The sequence below is a fragment of the Macaca fascicularis genome, chromosome 2, assembly GCF_037993035.2.
Source record: "Macaca fascicularis isolate 582-1 chromosome 2, T2T-MFA8v1.1".
Classification (NCBI taxonomy): Eukaryota; Metazoa; Chordata; class Mammalia; order Primates; family Cercopithecidae; genus Macaca; species Macaca fascicularis.
Window position 1 is genome coordinate 20,941,701 of NC_088376.1, and position 22,706 is coordinate 20,964,406.

Consider the following 22,706-nt stretch of genomic DNA (forward strand, 5'->3'; position numbering starts at 1 on the left):
ACAGATGTATTACCCCACCTGTACATTTCCTCATTTAACACATGTGCTGAGAGTTTACAAGGGCCAAACACTCAGGTAGACACAGGGATATCTGAGAAAAAAACCAAAAACCAAAAACCAAGTTTGCTGTACACATGAAGCTTACATGGAGCTCGCATTTGTGCATGTGTGTGTGTGTGTAGACAATAAGCATAATAAGTCATAAAATATATAGAATGTTATAGCCAGACGCAGTGGCTCACACCTGTAATCTCAGCACTTTGGGAGGCTGAGGCAGGTGGATCACCTGAGGTCAGGAGTTCTAGACCAGCCTGGCCAACATGATGAAACCCCATCTCTACTAAAAATACAAAAAATTAGCTGGGCGTGGTGGCAGGTACCTGTAATCCCAGTTACTTGTGAGGCTGAGGCAGGAGAATCGCTTGAACTTGGGAGGCGGAGGTTGCAGTGAGCCGAGATGGTGCCACTGCACTCCAGCGTGGGCAACAGAGACTCCGTCTCAAAAATAAATAAATAAGAATGCTGCCATAGTAAGAGTAGTTCCACTCACCAGAACTTAAAATCAGTTATTCCTGTGAGTTTCAGCTTCCTCATCTGTAAAATGGAGCTATAACATATTTTGTAGTATTTTTGTTTGTTTGTTTTTGCTGCTCCAGTCAACGAAAGAGACACTTTATTGAGGCTCCAGGGAGGCTGCCCTTCGAGGAAGGAAGAGCCTTGACCTTCCTGGGGTGCAGGTTGTTGGTGTGGTCACACTTCTTGCAGCAGTTGACAGCATGGGGGTGCAGGCAAGCATAGCACTTGCGGCAGATCATCTTGTCAAAGTTGCGTTTCTGGAAGAGCTGGGGGAGGGAAGGCTCAATAATGCTACCTCGCAGGCGCAGCACCAGGTGCAGGGTGGACTCTTCCCAGATGTCGTAGTCTGAGAGAGTTCGGCCATCCTCCAGCTGTTTGCCGGCAAGTATCAGATGCTGCTGGTCAGGTGGGATACCCTCCTTGTCTTGAATTTTGGCTTTGACATCCTCATTGGTGTCACTGGGCTTGACCTCAAGAGTGATGGTCTTGCCCGTAAGGGTCTTCACAAAGATCTGCATCTCTGCGTCTGCAGCTCGGCCGCCTCACTGAAGAAAAAGAGGACGGCAGATATTTTGCAGTATTGTGAGGATTAGAGATGAAATATGTTTGCCAAATGTCACAGTCTCTAATTGTAGGCCTCTTTACATAGTAGCTATTAATAGAGGCACATCTGCTCTTGTACAAGTAAGTGAACAATGTGTGCTGGACTAGAAGTAACTCTGGGAAATTTAGGACAAAAGGGGACTAGGGCTCAAACAAGGAATGAGTCATCCAGCATACCTAGCTACCTATTGCTGACAAAAAGCTGTACTAATACCCTGGTGGAGATGAATAGGATGTGAGCTCCGGATCCGCTGATGTATTTATATATCCTTCCATTGCACGGCTTCAGTTCTTTCCAACTAAATCTCTCCTTATCTTTTTTTATTTTATTTTTTATTTTTTTGAGACAGGGTCTAGCTCTGTCGCCCTGGCTGGAGTGCAGTGGTGTGATCTCAGTTCACTGCAACCTCCGCCTCCTGGGTTCAAGCGATTCTCCTGCCTCAGCCTCCTGAGTAGCTGGGATTACAGGCGCATGCCACCACGCCAGGCTAATTTTTGTGTTTTTAGTAGAGACGGAGTTTCATCATGTTGGTCAGGCTGGTCTCGAACTCCTGATCTCGGGTGATCCACCAGCCTAGGCCTCCCAAACTGCTGGGATTACAGGCGTAAGCGCCCGGCCAAACCTCTCCCTATCTTTATGAAACACTCAAGAGAAACCTGTTAACAATAATGACAATTATCAGGATGCTATGTGCCAGACACTTTTATGAATAGAAATCCCCTTAATCCTTCAATGAGCCTGTGTGGCAGGTATTAGAATCATCCCGTTACAAAAGGGATATTTGAGAGACGCCCTACAGGGTGGACTCAAGAATGTGGCAGCTGGCCGGGTGTGGTGGCTCACGCCTGTAATCCCAGCACTTCAGGAGGCCGAGGCGGGTGGATCACCTTAGCTCAGGAGTTCCAGACCAGCCTAGCCAACACGATGAAACCCCGTCTCTACTAAAAATACAAAACGTAGCTGGGGGTGGTGGCGCACATCTGTAGTCCCAGCTACTCAGGAGCCTGAGGCAGGAGAATAGCTTGAATCCAGGCAGCGGAGGTTGCAGTGAGCCGAGATCATGCCATTTCACTCCAACCTGGGTTGGGCGACAGTGCAAGGCTCCGTCTCAAAAAAAAAAAAAAGTGGCAGCTGTCATGGTGCTCAGTGGGCGAGCAAGCACAGGAGGACACCTGGTCAAGTGTACCCCATCTTTCACGGTCCCCGAGTTGGGGTTTGTGCCTACTGGACTTACAGAAAAGAAACTTTCAGGAGTCGTGAAGACCCGTTAGTTGCTTCGGAGGTTATCCTGGGCGTCCTTGAGAGAGGTGGAGTCCTCCTTCCCTGCAGTCTCTAAAGAATGTAGTTAGGAGCCAAGGGAGGTGGTGACCCCCCACCCCATTGAGAACGTCAGGGGAGCTTCCGACTTGAAAAACTAGTTAGACGCTCAGCTTCGGTCAATTAAGCTTATACAAAGAGGGGCGGGGCGTCCTGAGGAGGTGGCACGGGGGAGTTGGGCGGAAGTCCGCCAGCCGCCGATTGGCTGGGACAAATATCCTTTCCGCGTCCCTCCCGCCCCATCTCCGGGTGGCCTAGCGGCGCGGCCCGCGGGCGCGCTGAGGAGGCTGGCGGTGCCAGACTGGCAGGGGGCGTGACCCTAGGAGGCGGGGCGGAGGGCGTGTCTTGCCTGGCCCGGGGGCCGCGCTCGTCACGGTTTGCGGCTCCGCCCCCGAACCCCTCCTCCTACGCGACTCTCCTCCTTCCCGCTCGGTCCTTCGGTTCGCTCAGTTCTAGCTCCAGGTTCCACGCCGCGGCCTCGCTCTTCTGCGAGAGCCAGCCCAGCGGTCGCAGCGCGCACACGCACGCCCCGCGTCTCCCGCGCCCGGCGCCCGGCTCTCCCCACGCGCGCACACCTCGCGCACGGACGCACCCACGTTTCTCCTCGCGCGCCGGGGGCTCGGCGGCGGCGGCAGCAGCGGCAGAAGCAGGCAGACCGCGCGGGGCAATACCGTAGCGGCCGTCACGGGCTGGCCGGCCGGCCATGGAGGCTGATGGGGCCGGCGAGCAGATGAGACCGCTACTCACCCGGGTAACGAGCAGGGTGAGGGCGCCGCGGCGGTGGGGCTCCTCGGCGGGGGTAGGGCGCGGGGCGAGGCAGACAAAGGCGGGGGGCGCGGCGGCCGTCGCGGCTCGGCCACCTAGTCCCAGGCCCGTCGCCCCTCCACCTCCCGGCGGCCGGCGCGCCTCGCCGTCCCCTTTGTGTGGCGGCCTGGGGCGCTGGTGCGAGGGGGCCGGCGGCTGCGCCCGGGAGGCCCAAGTCGGGGCTGCCGGAGACGCGCCGCGGGCATCCTCTGCGCGGCTCAGGCGGGACCCCGACATCCCCACAGAGGCCGCCTGTGACCCCGACCATCCATCCCTTCCCTCAGTGCTCGCCTCCCCTGTTTCTCAGCGCGCTCCCCAGGCGGGGTCCTGGTTCCGGTTGCTTTGGCGCAGGAGTTTCAGATTAGCCCTCGAAAACCTATCTTTCTTCTCCTTCTAAGGAGGACGGCGGCTCCACCTGTCTCTAGCCCCAGGCAGTGGTGAAGAGCTGGTTGAATCTTTCCCCCTCTTTCCGAGTGTCCCCTCCCGCTCCGCGGTGCGCTTTGTTCGGTGAGTTCTCCGGCCGCGTGGACTGGCCGCGCTCCTTCCCGGCCAAGGCTGTTTCGCTGTTGCCTGCCGGGTCCGCCTTCTCCACTGGCTGGAACCCGGGGAGTATCCTCCTGCCGCAGGCCAAGTAGAAGGAGGAGGGTGTCCTGAGCTGTCTGGTGCTCCTTCTCTAACTCATCTAGCAAAATCGCGTTTCCTACTGAGACTGGCTTTGGCTTCAGGGTTAGAAGGGAATGGGGATGGACTTAAGGCCGGTGTTCCCATTTGTGATGATGGGTGAATGGCCCATGCTCAAGAAGCGGACTTCCTGCTTTCATTAGAGCACATGCGTCTGTCCCCGCAGTTGTGTCTCCTTTCCAAGTTCGTGACTCAAAGGAGATGGAAGTATTCTAAATTTTCCTACTTCTAATTTTTACTATGCAACCAGCAAAGGCGGGAAGGTTGCAGGGAAAATTGTCCGGTCTTTCACAAGTAAGAGAAAAATTACTTCTATGTTTTTATTCAAGAGTTGTCTTTAAAACTGCCTGCCGGCTTTCCCTTTTAACTTTCAGGATTATTGTTAAGGTTATGGAAAGTAGTCATTCACGAGTTTAGTACGTTCATATAAGTTCTCTAACAGAGGAAAACTCAGTCACCAGACAGTGAAGTCATTTAGCAGTGTTTATTGGAAGATCATTCACAGTGATGGTAATGGAATACTGCAAACTCATCCTAAATAATCTAATAATAATAATAATAATTATTATTATTATTATGTTGGTACAGAGTCTCGCACTGTCGCCCAGGCTGGAGTGCAGTGGTGCGATCTCGGCTCACTGCAACCTCCGCCTCCCGGGTTCAAGCCATTCTTCCGCCTCAGCCTCCGGAGTAGGAGGGATTACAGGCACGCACCGCCACAGCCAGCTAATTTTTTGTATTTTTAGTAGAGTCGGGGTTTCGCCATGTTGCTCAGACTGGTCTGGAACTCGACCTCAGGCAGTCCGCCCGCCTCCCTCGGCCTTCCCAAAGTGCTAGGATTACAGGCGTGAGCCACCTCGCCTGGCCTTCTGTAATTCTTTGTGTTGCCTTTGAATAAACTGTTTTATATCACTTTCTCTGTGTGTTTCAAGTGTGATGTTGTCTGTTCTTAATTTCAATCGAGCAGTAAAGTGCATTCGAGTTTTCACAGAGCTGGGTAGAAACTATGGTGTATTCTCAAGTATTGCCTGCCTAGCTACTAGAGGAAGCATATGATAAGGCCATTGCCCTCCAAATTATTCATTCATTGTAATAACACTTATTTGGACTAGTATTTATGCTATTTAGACTGTTATTTACGCTATTTACTGTAGTGTCCAACAAGGCAGAACCAACTCCATCCTAATATTTATTTATATATTTTTGAGACGGCGTTTTGCTCTGTCGCCCAGGCTGGAGTGCAATGGCCTGATCTTGCCTCACTGCAACCTCCACCTCCCGGGTTCAAGTGATTCTTCTGCCTCAGCCTCCCGAGTAGCTGGGATTACAGGCATGTGCCACCACACCTGGCTAATTTTGTATTTTTAGTAGAGACGGAATTTCACTGTTGGTTAGGCTGGTCTCAAACTCCTGACCTCAGGTGATCCACCAACCTCAGCCTCCCAGAGTGCCGGGATTACAGGCGTAAGCCATGGCACCCGACCCAACTCTATCCTGATAGAAGTGATATTTGAGTTGGGAGACAGATGACAAAGGAATTACTAAACACTGCTGTTAGTGACGTGGTAGGGGAGCACTTTAGGAGGGTAAACCTCCTAAGTCTTTGAGAAGATAAGGCTTGGCTACAGTTAACATATATAAATAAATAATAGAAATCAAATACAGTAAACTAGCATATGGTCTAAGAATAGAATGGGAGAATAGTAAAGCTGTAGGTTGAACTGACTTGAAAACAGGAAAGAGGAACTATTGGCGTTGGTAAAATCTTCGCTCACCCAGTTTTGGTAAATGAAAGTCATAAAAGAGAGATTATGATATTCATCAGTCATAATTCTAACTTGCAGCAGACTGCTCAGCAGCCAAAAAATAGAACAAATTAATATTCATAAAATCTCATCTTAGATTTGTAATTATGCAAAAAAATGTGGAATAGATTGGTGGCAGTTTATATTACTCTGAAATTGGAGCCCATCTGTTTCATAGTTTAGCCTCTATGGTTTCTTCTGCTCCTAAAATTCTATAATTTTCACTGATCAGGGTGTTGGGATAGAGAGAGGAAAGTCATTAATCTTGAAAAAATGTAACTTGTCTTTTGCTTTTGCTATAAAGCCTCATAATTGTAAGCCTCACTTGGAATTGATTTGTCAGTCTTTTTTGTTGTAGTTGTCAGTCTTATTTTCCAATATAGGTTAAATCCTATTATAAATAGCATAGTTTAGAAGGTTTCTAAGTTTTAGCAGGTAATATACTTTCTTGTAAGCAGTGCATGATTTAACACAATTCTGATACCACTTACGTTTTGGGACCATGATATTTTTCCATGATTTTGTTATGATTTTATTCATTTTGCACATATTTATTAAATATCCTATAGGTGCTAGGTAATGGGGATATAGTCAAACAAGGTAGACAGAATTCTGCCTTTGCTGAGTTTATTTTGGCATATGGTGTGAACACAGTGATGGCATTTACATTTCTGCTTTCCATTTGTGAGTGCCAGTTAAAACATTTCATGAGTCTGTAAGAAATTTAAAAAAAAAAAAGTCATTAGAATAAATGACAGACAACCCAGTACTGATTGGCAAATGGAAGTTTTTTTTGTGGGTCTGTAAGTAGGCATTCTCTTTGAGGAACTGCAGTTAGGTATTGATACTAGGTATCGATACAGCACTCTAGGAATAGTATCAGGATTTCAATTACCCTTTTGCCTTATTCTAAGTATCTTTGGACCACAATCCATGGAGTTGTAATAAAGGGAGAGAGCAAATCTGAAGCTGTAGGACAAGGCTGGGTGCTGTGGCTCATGCCTGTAACCCTTGTACTTTGGGAGGCTGAAGTGGGAGGATCACTTGAGCCTAGGGGGTTCAAGACCAGCCTGGGCAACATAGTGGGACCCTGTCTCTACAAAACATAATTCCCCAGGTGTGTTGGTGCTTGCCTGTAGTCCCAACTACTTGGGAGGCCGAGGCAGGAGGATCACTTGAGCCTGGGAAGTTGAGGCTGCAGTGTGCTGTGATTATGCCATTGCACCGCAGCCTGGGTGACAGAGTGAGGCCCTGTCTCAATAAAAGATGAAACAAAGCTGTAGGACATTGATGAATTGTTTTGCCTGGTAATTGAGACTGGGAAGCACACAGGTTTTCTTCTAAGAGCTTAGAGAATTTTGTTACATTAGACTCTTGTCGTTGAATAGGTTAGAATACAGAGCCAAAGTAACCTGGTATTGGAGGAACCTGGTATATTATTTTAGTGGTATGTGGTATGCTAACCAATATATTCTAAAACTTTGCTAGTTATAATTGTCAACATCCTGTAATGGGTTGTTTTCTTCCTCTTTTCCTCCCCCTCCTTCTTACTGTATCTTACCACAAATATGATCTTAAAGTGGATAGGATCTGCAACTGACTAAACTGTGTGGGCCATTTAGGCGCTTACAGATATTTCCATAGGGTTAATGTTAAAGATTAGTTACAGATCAGTGTAACTTTTGATTTATACTATAGTTTCTTGATGATTACGATTTCCTCTGTAGCTATCACTTTTTATGCATACAGTATTTTTAGTTTTGCAATGAGCATGTACATTCTAGCTTACAGTGAATTTTACCTCTATTTTCATTTAGCAGGCAATGTTGTGTATTTTGTTGCATTTTTGCAGTTTGGGAAAATTTAGGATTATTTGTAATTGTAATGGTGACAAATCATAAGAGGTCTTTGGTTGACATAGTCTTATGGTAGTGTTTGGCAGTGCTGCTGTTGACAATCTTCCCTAAGGCAGAGGGTTAGCTGATTAGAGTAGACTAGGTTGCTTAAATTAGTGACTCTTTCCTTCCATGGACCAGACATTTTCAAATGACTGTTAAAAGAAGAGAGTGGCCTAATACTTCTTTTTTTTGTTGAGGCAGGGTCTCATCCTTAGGGTTGCCCTAAAGTGGCATGTGGCACCATCATGGCTCACTGCAGCCCGGACTTCCCGGGCTCACGTGATCCTCCCACCTCAGCCTCCGGAGTAGCTGGGAATACAGGCACACCACCACGTCTGGCTAATTTTTTGTATTTTTAGTAGAGGCAGGGTTTCAACATCTTGCGCAGGCTGATGTCAAACTCCTTAGCTCAAGCGATCCACCCTCCTCCACCCGGCAAAGTGTTGGGATTACAGGCGTGAGCCACTACACCTTGCCGACACATCTTTTCAGTACTTGGTTTAGAAAGTTAATGTGTTTATGATATAGATTTGCATTTTATCTGGAGCTAATAAGCCAATACAGACAGGTTCTAGTTTGGCATTTCTTTTTTTTTCCTAAGACAGGGTCTCACTCTGTCACACAAGCTGGAGTGCAGTAGTGCGATCTTGACTCATGGCAACCTCCGCCTTCCGGGTTCACTAGATTCTTGTGCCTCAGCCTCCCCAGCAGCTGGGATTACAGGGGTGTGCCACCATGCCCCCATCTCTTTCTCTCTCACTCTTTTTTTTTTTTTTTTTTTTTTTTGTATTTTTAGTAGAGACAGGGTTTCGCTATGTTGGCCAGGCTGGTCTTGAACTCCTGACCTCAGATGATCCATTTGCCTCGGCCTCCCAAAGTGCTGGCATTACAAGTGTGAGCCACTGCGTCTGGCCTAGTTTGTTGGTTTTAAGCAGATTTTCAGATTTCTTCCAAAGAGGATGTTTTAAAATGTTTTAATTTTTCTTAAGCCATTTTAGTGAGTGTACTTAAGCAGTTTTCAGTATCAAGGGGTTAAAGGACAGTCCACTGTTAATAGTGAAATAGGGAAGATGCTTTAATGTTGTTGGTTTTTTTTTTTTTTTTTTTTGAGGCGGGGTCTCGCTCTTTCGCCCAGGAGTGCAGTGGTGTGATCTTGGCTCACTGCAACCTCCTTCCCCCCAACCCGGGTTCAAGCGATTCTCCTGCCTCAGCCTCCCAAGTAGCTGGAATTACAGGCGCATGCCACCACACCTGGCTAATTTTTGTATTTTTAGTAGAGACAGGGTTTCACCATGTTGGCCAGGCTGGTCTCGAACTCCTGATCTCAGGTGATCAGCCCGACTCAGCCTTCCAAAGTGCTGGGATTACAGGTGTAAGCCACTGTGCCCTGCCCGCTTTAATGTTTTAAATGACCTTTTTTTTTTCCTCACTTTTCAGAGAATTTTATGTGAACTAGTGTCATGTGTTCTGATTCTGTTCACTCACATCTTAAGGGCAGTAGAGAAGTTGTCTTCTCCCTCTCTCTAGATTCCATGACTGTATTGCTTCTTTTGAGCCAGATTTCCCAATTTGGAAAAGCTGTCGAATTGTGTATCTTTTCTGATTAGGAACATGAGAAGGGGTTATACTTTTGACAGTAGATTCACACTTGGAAGATGCCTCTTTTGTTTCATTACAGAAAGGAGTGTGGAATGGTTTTTCAAAAGAGCATGAAGGTGGGCTCGTGAGCCAAGGTCGCTCCACTGCTCTCCAGCCTGCTGAGACACCATCTCCAAAAAAAAAAAAAAAAAAGGCTCTGGGAAATCTTATAATAAATAAAGACATTAAACTTCGATGGGGAGAGAATGCAGCTTAATATTAAATGGTATTGCCAAACAGAGATCTTTGATTATTCCAGCCTAATGAGAAACGAGAAGGGGACGAGCAGTGGTTTGGTGTCAACCATGGGTTCAGATCTTAACTTAGCCTCCAATGGTAGGGCCTGAAAATTTTTAGAAAATCTCTTTCTGCCCGTGAGTTCCCATCTTTAACACAGAGATAATAAGTGATTAAATGAGAGACCTAATACAATGCATTGTTCAGAGTAGGCTTTCTCTAAAAAGTTACCTGTTCACTAACTTGCCACACAACAAAGGACAAAATCATAAATCTTACATTAGGATTTGCATAAATGCAAGAAACATGACATTCCTCCTGCCCAGTGCTAGGATTAGAAGAAGAGTACGGTAGAACTTTCAGGGGAGTTTCATTATTTATTCTGAGGGGCTAGAATAATGCTGAAGTTATTAATTCAGACTTAGCTGTAGTTGCTTCTTTCTATTTTTAAAAGGTTTTATTACATAAGTTTTGTGAATTAAGTTGCTAATGTTATAGAAATTAAGTATCTGAAATTTGCCTCTCTGCCTCCAGATTCCCAGATGGCTGGGGATAGAGTTTTCCTGGGTCATTCATTGCTAAATTCTCAATTAAGTCTAGCCTAGGGTCTAACACATTGAACAAATATATTTGTTCAATGGATGAATGTTAGGATGATGTTATTAGTCTGTTATCACACCACTATAAAGAACTACCTGAAACTGGGTAATTTATGAAGGAAAGAGGTTTAATTGACTCACACAGGTCTGCAGGCTGTACAGGAAGCATGGCTAGGAGAACTCAGGAAACAAACATGGCAGAAGGGGAAGTATGCAAGTCTTCTCATAGTGGCAGGAGAGAGAGAAGTGGGAAGTGCTACACACTCTCAAACAACCAGATCTCATGAGAGCTAATGAGAACAACAAGGGGGACATCTGCCCCCATGATTCAGTCATCTCCCATCAGGCCCCTTCTTCAACATGAGGGGATTACAGTTTGACATGAGATTTGGGTGGGGACACAGAGCCAAATGATAGCAGATGATACTACGACTCAATAAGATTTGAAAGTGAATATACTGCTGGTTAATTGTTTAGTCAAGTAATATGTTATATGACTTTTATTTATAGTATTAACCAATAAGAAAAAGGATGCTTCTTTGCTTGATACAACTGCCAGTAGAAGAGAACGTTTCTTGCCTTGGTTCCTTGAGTGAGAATGTTGAGTACATGCAGTAAATGTAAGCTAGATTGATTCCAAAGAGTACATAACATTTTTTAAACCTGAGAGAAAATTTTAGGCAAGTGAATATTAAGCACCATTAAAATGAAAATTTTATGAAAATTTATCCTATTTTCACCACTTTTAAATAAATTTACATTGATTGTTGGAAAACTGGGTATTTTGCTTAAATCTTAATACTCGTGTGATTTTACTTTATGAAAGGCAGTGACTTGATATATATGATTATAAAAACACCAATGACAAGCAATTTCAGAGTCTAGATGTCAGCTGTTATATGTATTGGTTTGAAATTATGCTATCCTATTCTTTAGAATTATTACATACATAATATAATTTTTTTTGTTCATCTGCTTTTAATTTTGTGATTTTGAGGTTTGCGAACCCTCTTCCTTCCTGGACTCTGCCTCCCTAACCTGCCAATCCATGCATAAATGTTTATACAGGTGCTGTAATTAGCCAATGCACTGACTCAGTAGAGTCTTTTCAGTAATATTTTGTCTTTATTTTTGTTTTATTCATAATTATTCCCAAATGACCTTGATTATAAAATGTCCAAGAGAAACTTCCTTATCCATTTTTGCATATGCCATTAGCAGTATCCTTGGAATAAGACTTTGTTATAAGCCTGTTTGTATCTGGGGAAGTTGGTCATTTGTTAGGAATAAGGGATTCATTCAGTCTAAAATTGGCCTTCATTTGGCCTTTCATTTTATCTTATTGAGCCAATTTATTCAGTAATAGGAAATTCAGTAAATAATCATAGGCTCTAACCCTCATTTTCAAAACAAGGTAAAATTTGGAGGTGGCTTAACCTAGATGTAACAAGTACATGTTTGGGTTTCAGATATACCTGCGTTCCCTATTTCTAATCTGCCACTTAGGTGGCTTTGGGCAACTGACATCTTTGAATCTCACTTTTCTCATTTGCAAATTGGAATTACTATATTAAACTTACCTCGTAGGGCTCGTCTTAGGATCAGGTAGAATACTGTGTATAAAATACTAAATGTGCCTCTTGGAAACTTGCTATTAATAATCAGCCTGTGTTCTTATGGAGTATCCTACATAATAAAATTCTAAAAGAGTTTGTGTACAGAATGAGGAAAGAGAAAAAAAATCTTGACTATCCTTAAACCCCTGGTATTTAGATATTCTAGATAACTCTGTGGGTAGGGATTTGATATTGTTTTTGTTTTTTGTTTTTTTGTTTTTTGAAACGGAGTCTCGCTCTGTTGCCCAGAATGCAGTGCCGCAATCTCGGCTCACTGCAACCTCCACCTCCCAGGTTTAAGCGATTGTCCTGCCTTGGTCTCCCAAGTAGCTGGGATTACAGGTGTGCGCCATCATGCCTGGCTAATTTTTTTGTATTTTTAGTAGAAATGGGGTTTCACTATGTTGGCCAGACAGGTCTCCAACTCCTGACCACAAGTGATCTGGCAAAGTGCTGGGATTATAGGCGTGAGCCACCGCACCTGGCCTGATACTGGTTTATTGCCTAAAGCTTCACATTTTAAAGGATATGACATGTTGACAAAAATGTTTAAAAGCCTCATTAAAGCGTAATATAATTATCTTCTTTTATTTATTTTGAGACAGAGCCTCACACTGTCTCCTGGAGTCACTGTCTCCAGGAGTCTCGTACTGTCGCACAAGCTGGAGTGCAATGGCGTGATCTCGTTTGCCTTCTGGGTTCAAGTGTTTCTCCTGCCTCAGCCTCCCGAGTAGATGGGATTACAGGTGCCTGCCACCATGCTGGGCTAATTTTTTGTATTTTCAGTAGAGACCAGGTTTCACTATGCTGACCAGGCTGGTCTCGAACTCCTGACCTCGTGATGCGCCCTCCTCAGCCTCCCAAAGTGCTGGGATTACCTTTAAATGTTTTAACCATTTTGACAAAATATTTAAAATGTGATTATATCTCTCCTTTTAACAAGAGAGTACTGTCACTAGCTTTAGACTGTTTTTAAAACTTACCCTGTGTTTAACTGTTTTATCATTGAATTTCTTATCTGCTGTAGATTTGTTACTGATAACAAAATCACAGTTATTTAATGGGGATGATGATGGAGGCCTCGGTTATCTCACTTATTTACTCTCTGAGACACAAATTTTACTTCCTAAGACTGCTTTCTGATTCTTGGCTTGTTGTAGATACTTCATTCTGTTTTGATGAGATCTTACTGTATCTTTTTGATAATGTTAGACTCTCAAAATTTAGTGTACAGGGTATAGAAAGTCAGAGAGCTTAGCATAGTGTTCGGCCGAATAGGCATAAGATAGTTTCTAGTTGTTATTCTGTTGAGGCAGGATGATAATAAATTATACTTTATAAAGGGTTCGTAGTCATAGCTTCATCTTAAATTTACCATTTATATATTTTTTCTATAATATGAAATAATTACCATGAATTTTTTTGGGTAAAGTGATAATCTAAATTTTGATTTGTGTACACATACAATTTGTGCACATACGCACTTTGTCATTTTATATATGTGTTTGGATCTTAGGAATTTCCAGAATAACTATGTAGCATTAAATTTTATTGGGTTAATATACTCAATCTGCCTTTTTTTTTTTTTTTTTCTTTTTTGAGATGGGGGTCTCAGGTCTCACTCTGTCACCCAGGCTGGAGTGCTGGTATGATCTCGGCTCACTACAGCCTCCACCCCCCCCCCCCGCCCCGCCTCAAACAGTCCTCCCACCTCAGTCTCCCAAGTAGCTGGGACTACAGGCGTGCACCACCACACTTGGCTAATTTTTTGTATTTTTGGTTTTGCCATGTTGCCCAGGCTGGTCTCGAACTCCTGAGCTCAAGTGATACGCCTACCTCGGCCTTCCAAAGTGTTGTGATTATGGGTGTGAGCCTGACCACAAGCTGCCTTTCTATTTTACAAAAATGTGATTTCTCAAAGGGGTCATTAAAGTAGGAATTTTAAAGTAATTCAACTTGTTTTAAAGAGCCGGTCGTATATGTACTGACTTTATTAATTGCAATTTTTTTTTTTTTTTAAGAGATGAGGGCTTGCTATGTTGCACAGGTGAGAATGTGGTGGCTATTCACAGGCATAATCATAGTGCACAGGAGCCTTGAACTCCTGGGCTCAAGTGGTCCTCTGGCCTCAGCCTCCCAAGTAGTTGAGACTAATGGTGCATACACACATACCATGCCCAGCTTATCAATTTTTGAGATAGATATTTTCTTCCATTTTTTAAGCCGATTCTAATCTTTTTTTTTTTTTTTTTTTTGAGACAGAGTCTCCCTCTGTCGCCCAGGCTAGAGTGCAGTGGTGTGATCTGGGCTCACTGCAACCCCCGCCTCTCAGATTCAAGCGATTCCCCTGCCTCAGCCTCCCGAGTAGCTGGGATTATTAGCTTGCGCTACCACACCCAGCTAAATTTTTGTATTTTTAGTATAGACGGGGTTTCGCCATGTTGGCCAGGCTGGTCTCAAACTCCTAACCTCAGATGATCCTTCCGCCTTGGCCTGCCAAAGTGCTGGGATTATAGGCATGAGCCACTGTGCCCAGCCTGATTCAATTCTTTTTTGAAAAGCAATTTCGATAGAGGTAAGATATAAATAGAAATTGTTTCATTGATTAGAAATTAAAACAGTATTTTAATATGATTCCATAGCAAAGTATAGGCCCATCGGAATGTGAATTCGTATTGGAGGTGTGATGGCAAGAGGTGGGAGATAAAGTCGTAAAGGGAGTGGAGGAAATTATTTTGAGATTAAATTTCGTCATTTCAGATCACGGCTGAAAATGCAAATTATACACTATATCATTGCATTCAATTTATTTAATTTTATTTTTATTTCTATATGTATTTTTATTTATATGTATATATTTTGAGACGGAGTCTCATTCTGTCGCCCAGGCTGGAGTGCAGTGATGCAACCTGTACAGCTAGGGTTTCGCCAGGTTGGTCTCGAACTTCTGACCTCAGGTGTTCAGCCTGCTTTGTCCTCCCAAAGCGCTGGGATTACAGGTGTGCGTTGCTGCAACCAGCTGCATTCAATTTAAAAAAGACATTTTTAAATTTAATATCTTGTCACTGACTTCAGCTTATGTATTCAATTTTTATATAATTTATTTGCTATCATTTGCTAATTGAATTGGTTTAGCAATAAATGGCTTAAAAGGTTAAGAAATGAGTATTGACTGGATTAGCACTGAGGGATTGTTTTATACCATGCCAGTGCTTTCTTTGTTATGGTTATGAGATGTGAACAGTGAGGGGCAGTTTTGAGATTGTAATTTGGTAGCAGTGAATTTCAGATGGGGGATTGCTGCCTCTCTGCTAATCTAGAATAAATAGCTGATTGGAGGAGTAAATACTGTTCATTGAGAAGATTTTCATATAAAGCCAGAATGATAATATTTTCAGCTTTTTCAATCGGCCTCACAGGAATGGCATATCAAGTGAAGAAGATGAGCATTGGTTGACAAATTTTTGTTGGGCCTGTTGGTTAGGAGTCATTTACTGTTTAATGCCTTCAGTCACTCAAATGTCAAAGCTTTTGCTTTAGTTTGTCATCTGAAACAAAGTAACGTGAACCACAGTTTATAAAATGCAGGCCTGGGACCTGTAATGGGAATTTTATTACTCACTTTGTTGATGGTGTATCTGTGATCCCAGCACTTTGGGAGGCCAAGGCGAGCGGATCACCTGAGGTTGGGAGTTCGAGACCAGCCTGACCAACATGGAGAAACCCCCATCTCTACTGAAAGTACAAAATGAGCTGGGGCATGCCTGTAATCCCAGTTACCCAGGAGGCGGAGGTTGTGGTGAACCAAGATCGCCCCATTGCACTCCAGCCTGGGCAACAAGAGTGAAATTCACTCCATCTCAAAAACAAAAAAAGCTTCAAGTTTGCCCCCTTTCACCTTGTTCTCCAAGCAGAATAGCTGTGGGGCTGAAATCCCGACTAGCCTCTGCCTGCTTTAATGTAGTTATTGTTAAATAAAATTCAGGAAGGATATACCCCAAATATTCATTTTCTGAATCTGTTCCTTACTGCAGATTGAATCTTTTCCAAACTGCAGATTGTGACTTACTAATAATTTGTAAAAACAATTTAGTGGATTATAAGTGTTAGAAAAGAAAGGAACAGAATGGAGAATAGTGAGCCACCACGCCCCACCCCTAGTATTTCATTGAATGCTTATATTGTACCAGAAATGTTTCTAAACTATATTCATTACATGCAACATCTTGTTTAATTTTTTTTTTAGCCTATCATTTGTATAAGTATTGTTGTTACCCCATTATACAGATGAGGAGACAGATCCAGTGAGACTAAGTAATCTACCCAGCTTAGTAAGTAAGTGAAGAGCCAGGATTTCAATTTAGGCAATCTTACTAGATCTAGAACCTACATTATTATGATTACTATTAATTTCTGCCTAGAGCCATGTTGTCTAGGCTGGAGTACAGTGGCTATTAACAGGTGGCTTCAAAGCACAGTGCAGCTCTAATTCCTGGGCTCAAGCAATCCTCCACCTCAGTCTCTTGACTAAGTGTGACAGGTCAGCTTAGATCATATATTGTCTTCAGCCAAAATAAATTGGTTGACAAATTGCATTGCATGTTTATGTACAGTTTTTCAGTATCTAGTCTTAATTTTATCCTAATATAATATAATTTGTGGAGATAATTTTTTGGATTATGTCATTAATTAGAAGCTGTTGTCAAACAGGTATAGATTGTTTTAATCTCTTAATAAGAATTTATAAGGCTGGTCTCGGTGGCTCATGCCTGTAATCCCAACACTTTGGGAGGCTGAGGCGGGCGGATTACTTGAGGTCCGGAGTTCAAGACCAGCCCGGCCAACATGGCGAAACATCATCTCTACTAAAAATACAAAAGTTAGCTTAGCTGGGTGTGGTGGCATGCACCTGTAATCCCAGCTACTTGGGAGGCTGAGGCAGGAGAATCTGTTGAACCTGAGAGGATTTTATTTACATATAAAGTGCCCATCTGAATACTACTCTACTATGTCCTAAATTTGGCTAATATAAAAATGAAATATTTAATAGTACTTTGCCTTGGTAATTGTTTTTCTGAATGAAATTAAATGTACAGCTTTCTTAAAGCAACTACTAGAGAAGTTTTTTCAAACTCAGAATTTCTTTGCCTTTAGAGTCATTCTCTTAACCATAACCATAGCAAGAGAGAAAAATTCCATGGTTCTAATCATAACCACTAGATGGTGATCTTATATATTGGTGAAGCCTAAATTTTAGTGGTGTTAAAATACTGAAATGGTTGCCCAAATTAAGCAATGTGAACTCAGCAGTGCTATTTAGCAGTGTGAAAGGAGTGGACTGGCTGTACTCCTCACTGAAACATATGTTTTGAAGTGAGACAGGTTTCCCATTTGTTTTATGGGATTTCTCCTTCCTCTTTTCTTGTTGACATTTATGCTGCTTATTGCTGTGATTTCAGTTTTATTAGCTGTTACTGAATTGCTAGCAAAGTGTTTTAAAATAATGAAGTGAAAATTTTTGTGATTGATATAATTATGTTTTACTTACAATTCCATAAATAAGGCATGTGAGTAAAATTATATGTAGTTTAATATAGGGGAAGGTATGTGGCCTAGTGGAATGAACATGGGCTCTTTGAAATCAGATACCCCTGATTTGAATAATGATCAGCTGTGTTACCATAAGGAGTTTTTGTGAGAATTAAAAATAATGTTTGTAAGTGGCCCAGTGAAAAGTGCATTGTCCCTGGAGGTGGGACATGATTTTAAATTGTATCTTATCCAAGCTGAAGCAATGGGACCTTGAGAAAATTATTTAAGTTTTCTGAGTCTCAAGTTTCTTTCACATATTTGGGAGAGTAATACTTGCTTCTAAAATTGTTTAGTGTAAGACTATTATAAAAGCTAGTAACAACCACAGTGTATGACTGTGGAATACTAAATAAAACGAACTTCCTTACCCATCCATTATTAATGGAGATTATTCTTCCCAAACTTCTATTTCTAAAGAGTTTAGGAAAATATAAAGAAAATAAAACAATTTTGTTTTTTTTCCTCGAGACGGAGTCTTGTTCTTTTGCCCAGGCTGGAATGCAATGGCGGGATCTTGGCTCACTGTAACTGCTGCCTCCCAGGTTCAAGCAATTCTCCTGTCTCTGCCTCCCTAGTAGCTGGGACTACAGGCGCACACCACCACACTGAGCTAATTTTGGTATTTTTTTATGGAGATGGCTAATTTTGGTATTTTTTATAGAGACGGGCTTTGTCATATTGGCCAGGCTGGTCTCGAACTCCTGACCTCAGGTGATCCACCTACCTCAGCCTCCCAAAGTGCTAGAATTGAAGGCGTGAACCACCGCACCCATCCAAGAAAGTAAAAATTTTAAAGAATTTAAACATATCTTCTCATAATTAAAATTGTGCACCTTAATGTACCCCCCCTTTTCTGTCATATAAAGAGAAACATGGGCCCTCTGCTTTGTCAGCAGTATCATTTCATCTAATTACATTCCTGTATTACGTTCCTATACAGAAAAAGTAATTTCCCATCTGTAAGGGAACTTAAATGGATACCACATATGCTTTCTTAATCACTTTAATTCCTGTACAGTTTTCTACCTAATTTAAAATTTCTTGGTTTCCCCCCGCCCTTTGGCCAATTGAAATTCACAATTAGAAATTTAAGCTATGTAGTATTTCATTTTCTTGATTTTAAGATTTCAAAAAATCAGTTAATTTGATTATATAATTTAATGATTGTAAAGCAGTAAAAATGTTAGTATTTTATTTATTTATTTTTTTTTACTGTGCCTACCAGTTTTTGGAAAATGGGAAAATGATTAGGAAAATTTTGAACCACCTTCTGTAGGTAGCTGACCTTGTGAAATGTTTTTTCAAAAATGTTACTTGCTTTTTTATTGAAGTTGTATCTACTTAAAACAAGAATTGATTGTAGGTTTGTTTTTTATTATTACTATTGTTTTTTTGAGACAGAGTCTTGCTCTGTTTCCCGGGCTTGGAGTGCAGTGGCGCCATCTCGATTCATTGCAAACTCCGCCTCCTGGGTTCAAGCTATTCTCATGGTTCAGCCTCCTGGGTGCCCGGAATTACAGGCACGCCTGGATAATTTTCGTGTTTTTGGTAGAGACCAGCGTTCCGCCATGTTGTCCTAGCTGGTCTCAAACCCCTCAGCTCAAGCAATCCGCCCGCCTTGGCCTCCCAAAGTGCTGGTATTGTAGAAAAAACCAGGTTTTTGTCACACAGCCTGGAAAGATTAGGCACACAGATACCTTGAAAGGTGAGGGGTTACGAATTTATTGGGCGAAAAAGAAAGAACAACACAGCAAAGTGAAATGGAGTCCTGGCTAACAGGCTGTTCATCTCACCAATTGGATTCCAGGTTGCTATCCCGGAATAGGAGGGGCCGGGTTCTTCCCCCACTTCAAATGGCGCGAACGTTTCGCGGTTCCAGCCCATCCCCCATCCTCCCAGTCCTCGTAGATTATTTTGGGAGCTCTTTTTACTTGACTGTCTTACTAGGATTTACAGACATCGCCGGACTGGCTGGCTTGCTTTTTTGTTTTGTTTTTTGTTTTTTTTTTGAGACGGAGTCCCGCTCTGTTGCACAGGCTGGAGTGCAGTGGTGCGATCTCGGCTCACTGCAACCTCTGCCTCCCAGGTTCAAGCAATTCTCCTGCCTCACCCACCCTCCTGAGTAGCTGGGATTATAGGCGCCCGCCACCACGCCTGGCTAATTTTTGTATTTTTAGTGGAGATAGGGGTTTGCCATGTTTGCCAGGCTGGTCTTGAACTCCTGACCTCTGCCTTGGCATCCCAAAGTGCTGGGATTACTGGTGTGAGCTACCGCCCCCCGCCTTGATTGTAGTTTTGAAGAACGGACTACAATGTCACTATTTCACCCATAATGAATTATCAGTTATCTTTTATATTAAATGTTATATTGAATTAGATCTTTAGTATCTTAAGAAAAACATCTTCGTTGAAACAGACTAACATGTATCTATATTTGTGTTCAAATAAACACTCACAAATGGGTTTTATCCTTACGAAAACATGAAAATGTGGTATTAAAAAACTACAGCATGTTTTTTTTTTTTTTTTTTTTTTTTGAGACGGAGTCTTGCTCCAGGCTGGAGTGCAGTGGCACAATCTCCACTCACTAGCTTCCGCTTCCTGGGTTCTAGCGATTCTCGTGTCTCCGCCTTCCAAGTAGCTGGGATAACAGGCATGCCTGGTTAATTTTCGTGTGTTTGGTAGAGACCAGGGTTTCACTATGTTGCCCAGGCTGGCTCTTAAACCCCTGAGCTCAAGCAATCAGCCCACCTTGGCCTCCCAAAGTGCTGGTGTTGTAGATAACGGCAGGGAAAGATTAGGCAGGCAGACATTTTGAAAGGTGAGGAGTTATGAACTTACTGGGCGAAAACAACAACACAGCAAAGTGAGATGGAGTCCTGCTAACAGGCTGTCCATCTCACCAATTGAATTCCAGGTTACTATCCCGGAACAGGAGGAGTCACGCTCTTCCCCGCTGCAAATGGGAACAGGAGGGGAGGGGTCAGGCTCTTCCCCCTTGCAAATGGCGCGACCTTTCGCGGCTCCACCCCATCCTCAGCCTCCCAGTGCACAAGCAACTCGTAGATTTTCTTGGGAGCCATTTTTATTTGGCTGTGTCACTAGGATTACATATATTAGCCACCACATTGGGCTTGCTTGCTTGCTTTTTTTGTTTTTGTTTTTGTTGAGGTGGAGTTTCACTCTTGTTGCCCAGGCTGGAGTGCAGTGGTGCGATCTCGGCTCACTGCAACTGCCACCACGTCCGGCTAATTTTTTTTTTTTTTTTTTTTTTAAGAGACAGAGTCTCGCTCTGTCACCCAGGCTGGAATGCAGCGGCGCCATCTCAACTCACTGCAAGCTCCGCCTCCCGGGTTCAAGCCATTTTCCTGCCCAGCCTCCCGAGTAGCTGGGGTACAGGCGCCCGCCACCACGCCTGGCTTATTTTATTTTTTGTATTTTTAGTAGAGACGGGATTTCATGGTGTTAGCTAGGATGGTCTGGGTCTCCTGACCTCGTGATCCGCCCGCCTCGGCTTCCCAAAGTGCTGGGATTACAGGCGTGAGCCAGTGCGCCCGGCGCTAATTTTTGTGTTTTTAGTAGAGACGGGGTTTCGCCATGTTGGCCAGGCTGGTCTCTACTCCTAACCTCAGGTGATCCGCCCACCTCCGCCTTCGCCTCGCCTCCCAAAGTGCTGGGATTACAGGCATGAGCCACTGCGACCGGGCCCTGCTTTTTCCTTAATATTTTACCGACATCTATTGCATGGGACTTTGTAATTGTAACTCATTATTCATAGTATAGTTATAATATTCCATGGTAATCAGCCATTCCTCTGTCTTTTTGCTTTCAGATTCTTTGTTTTTGCCAGTTTGAACAGTAAACATTTTTTTAAACCCAGCTTGTAATGAGTTTATTAAATAGTTAAGCATCTGCAGTGGTAACTTCAGCCTCAATTCCTAGTGCAGTAGTGATGGAAGTAATCTGTTTAACAGTCTTGGAAGGACTTTCCAAGTCTGTGAGTTGCTTGTAGATTCTCATGTGGAAGCAATCCCATGTTTTAGGACCTTCACCGTTTTTCTTGTAGTGATTCTCAAAGTCTTAGGCATCTGAACTGGTCCTTTTAAGATTCTTTTCCTTTGCATCTCTGTTCCAGCCAGCACACATCTTCAGGTATTTTACGTTGCGACTGCTTAGCATAATTCTGATTTGTCGAATCGCCACCTCTGGTTCTTCCCAGTATTTTTAGAAGCATGGCTATGGTATTGCTTCCTGACCAACTTGTTCCTCAGTGACACCAAACGTCAATGACTCAAGAACATAATGTGAGTCAGGAGCAGGAGTGGGTTGACCAGAGCTCCCCAGTACCTGCGAACGTGTCTTAAAAAATCCCAAACGTTCTTGACTTTATATTTTGTTGGTTTTGTTTCTGTTGAGTAGATACCCAGAAGTAATATTGCTGCACCAAATGTATGCTGAAAAATTTGTAAATGAATTCTTGCTAGCTTACTCTCCAAAGTTTTGGGTAATTTACATTCCCAAGTAGGAAGTACGAGGGTGTCTCTGTCTCCCTATCATTACTAGTTTTAAATGTCAATTTAAAAAATTTATGGAAATAAAAAATTAAATCTCATGTATGGTCCATTAAAAAAATTTGTTTTTCTAATCTAATGGGTCTTAAATTCCATTTGTTAAACATCTAGTGAGAGTGTCCCTTTAGCTATTGGCCATTGGTATTTTTACATAAGGGAATTACTTGGTTCATACTTTTTTTTTTTTTTTTTTTTAAGATAGAATCGCACTCTGTTTTCCAGGCTGGAGTGCAGTGGTACAATCTTGGGTCACTACAGTCTCTGCTTCCCAGGTTCAAGTGATCATCCCACCACAGCCTCTCGTGTAGCCAGGACTACAGGACCATGCCACAACGCCTGGCTAATTTTTTTTTTTTTTTGATGGAGATGGTGTTTCACCATGTTGGCCAGGCTGGTCTCTAACTCCTGACCTCAAGTGATCTGCCTGCCTCGGCCTCCCAAAGTATTGGGATTACAGATGTGAGCCACTGTGCCCAGCCATGGTTCATATTCTTAATCCATTTTTGTATACCTTTTTTCCTTATTTATTCATCTTTTATTGGTTGGTTTGTTTTGTTTTTTTGTTTTTGTTTTTGTTTTTTTGTAAACGAGGTCTTTCTGTGTTGCCTAGACTGGTCTCAAAATCCTGTCCTCAAGTGATCCTCCAGCGTTGGTCCACCAAAGTTGCAGGATTATCACCATTCCTGGCCTGTTACTGCTTAAAGAAAAGCTTTTGGTTTTAATTTATCTTGTAATTGGCTGCCTTCAATTGAATCTATTTTGTTGTTG

General features: G+C 43.0%; 2 protein-coding genes across 13 annotated transcripts in view; one reads left to right on the plus strand and one right to left on the minus strand.

Annotated features, from left to right (window-relative positions):
- Nucleotides 1-524: 524 nt before the first annotated feature.
- Nucleotides 525-1,135, minus strand: LOC102115834 (ubiquitin-ribosomal protein eL40 fusion protein-like). Its single transcript, XM_074030879.1, has one exon. The coding sequence runs from the start codon at nt 1,092-1,094 to the stop codon at nt 657-659; it is 438 nt and encodes a 145-aa protein (XP_073886980.1). The 5' UTR covers nt 1,095-1,135; the 3' UTR covers nt 525-656.
- A 1,810-nt stretch (nt 1,136-2,945) lies between these two features.
- Nucleotides 2,946-22,706, plus strand: part of SLC4A7 (solute carrier family 4 member 7) — a 107,574-nt gene continuing 87,813 nt past the window's right edge. For 7 of the 12 annotated variants that reach the window (XR_012430627.1, XM_005545586.4, XM_005545591.4 and 4 more), the window contains exon 1: nt 2,946-3,260. Coding sequence is in view for 9 of the 12 variants with exons in the window: in XM_005545586.4 (XP_005545643.1) it covers nt 3,201-3,260 (60 nt within the window). In the remaining 3 variants the exon portion in view is untranslated. The remainder of the gene's footprint in view (nt 3,261-22,706) is intronic. The other 5 variants (XR_012430628.1, XR_012430629.1, XM_005545592.4 and 2 more) reach the window with 1 other exon arrangement.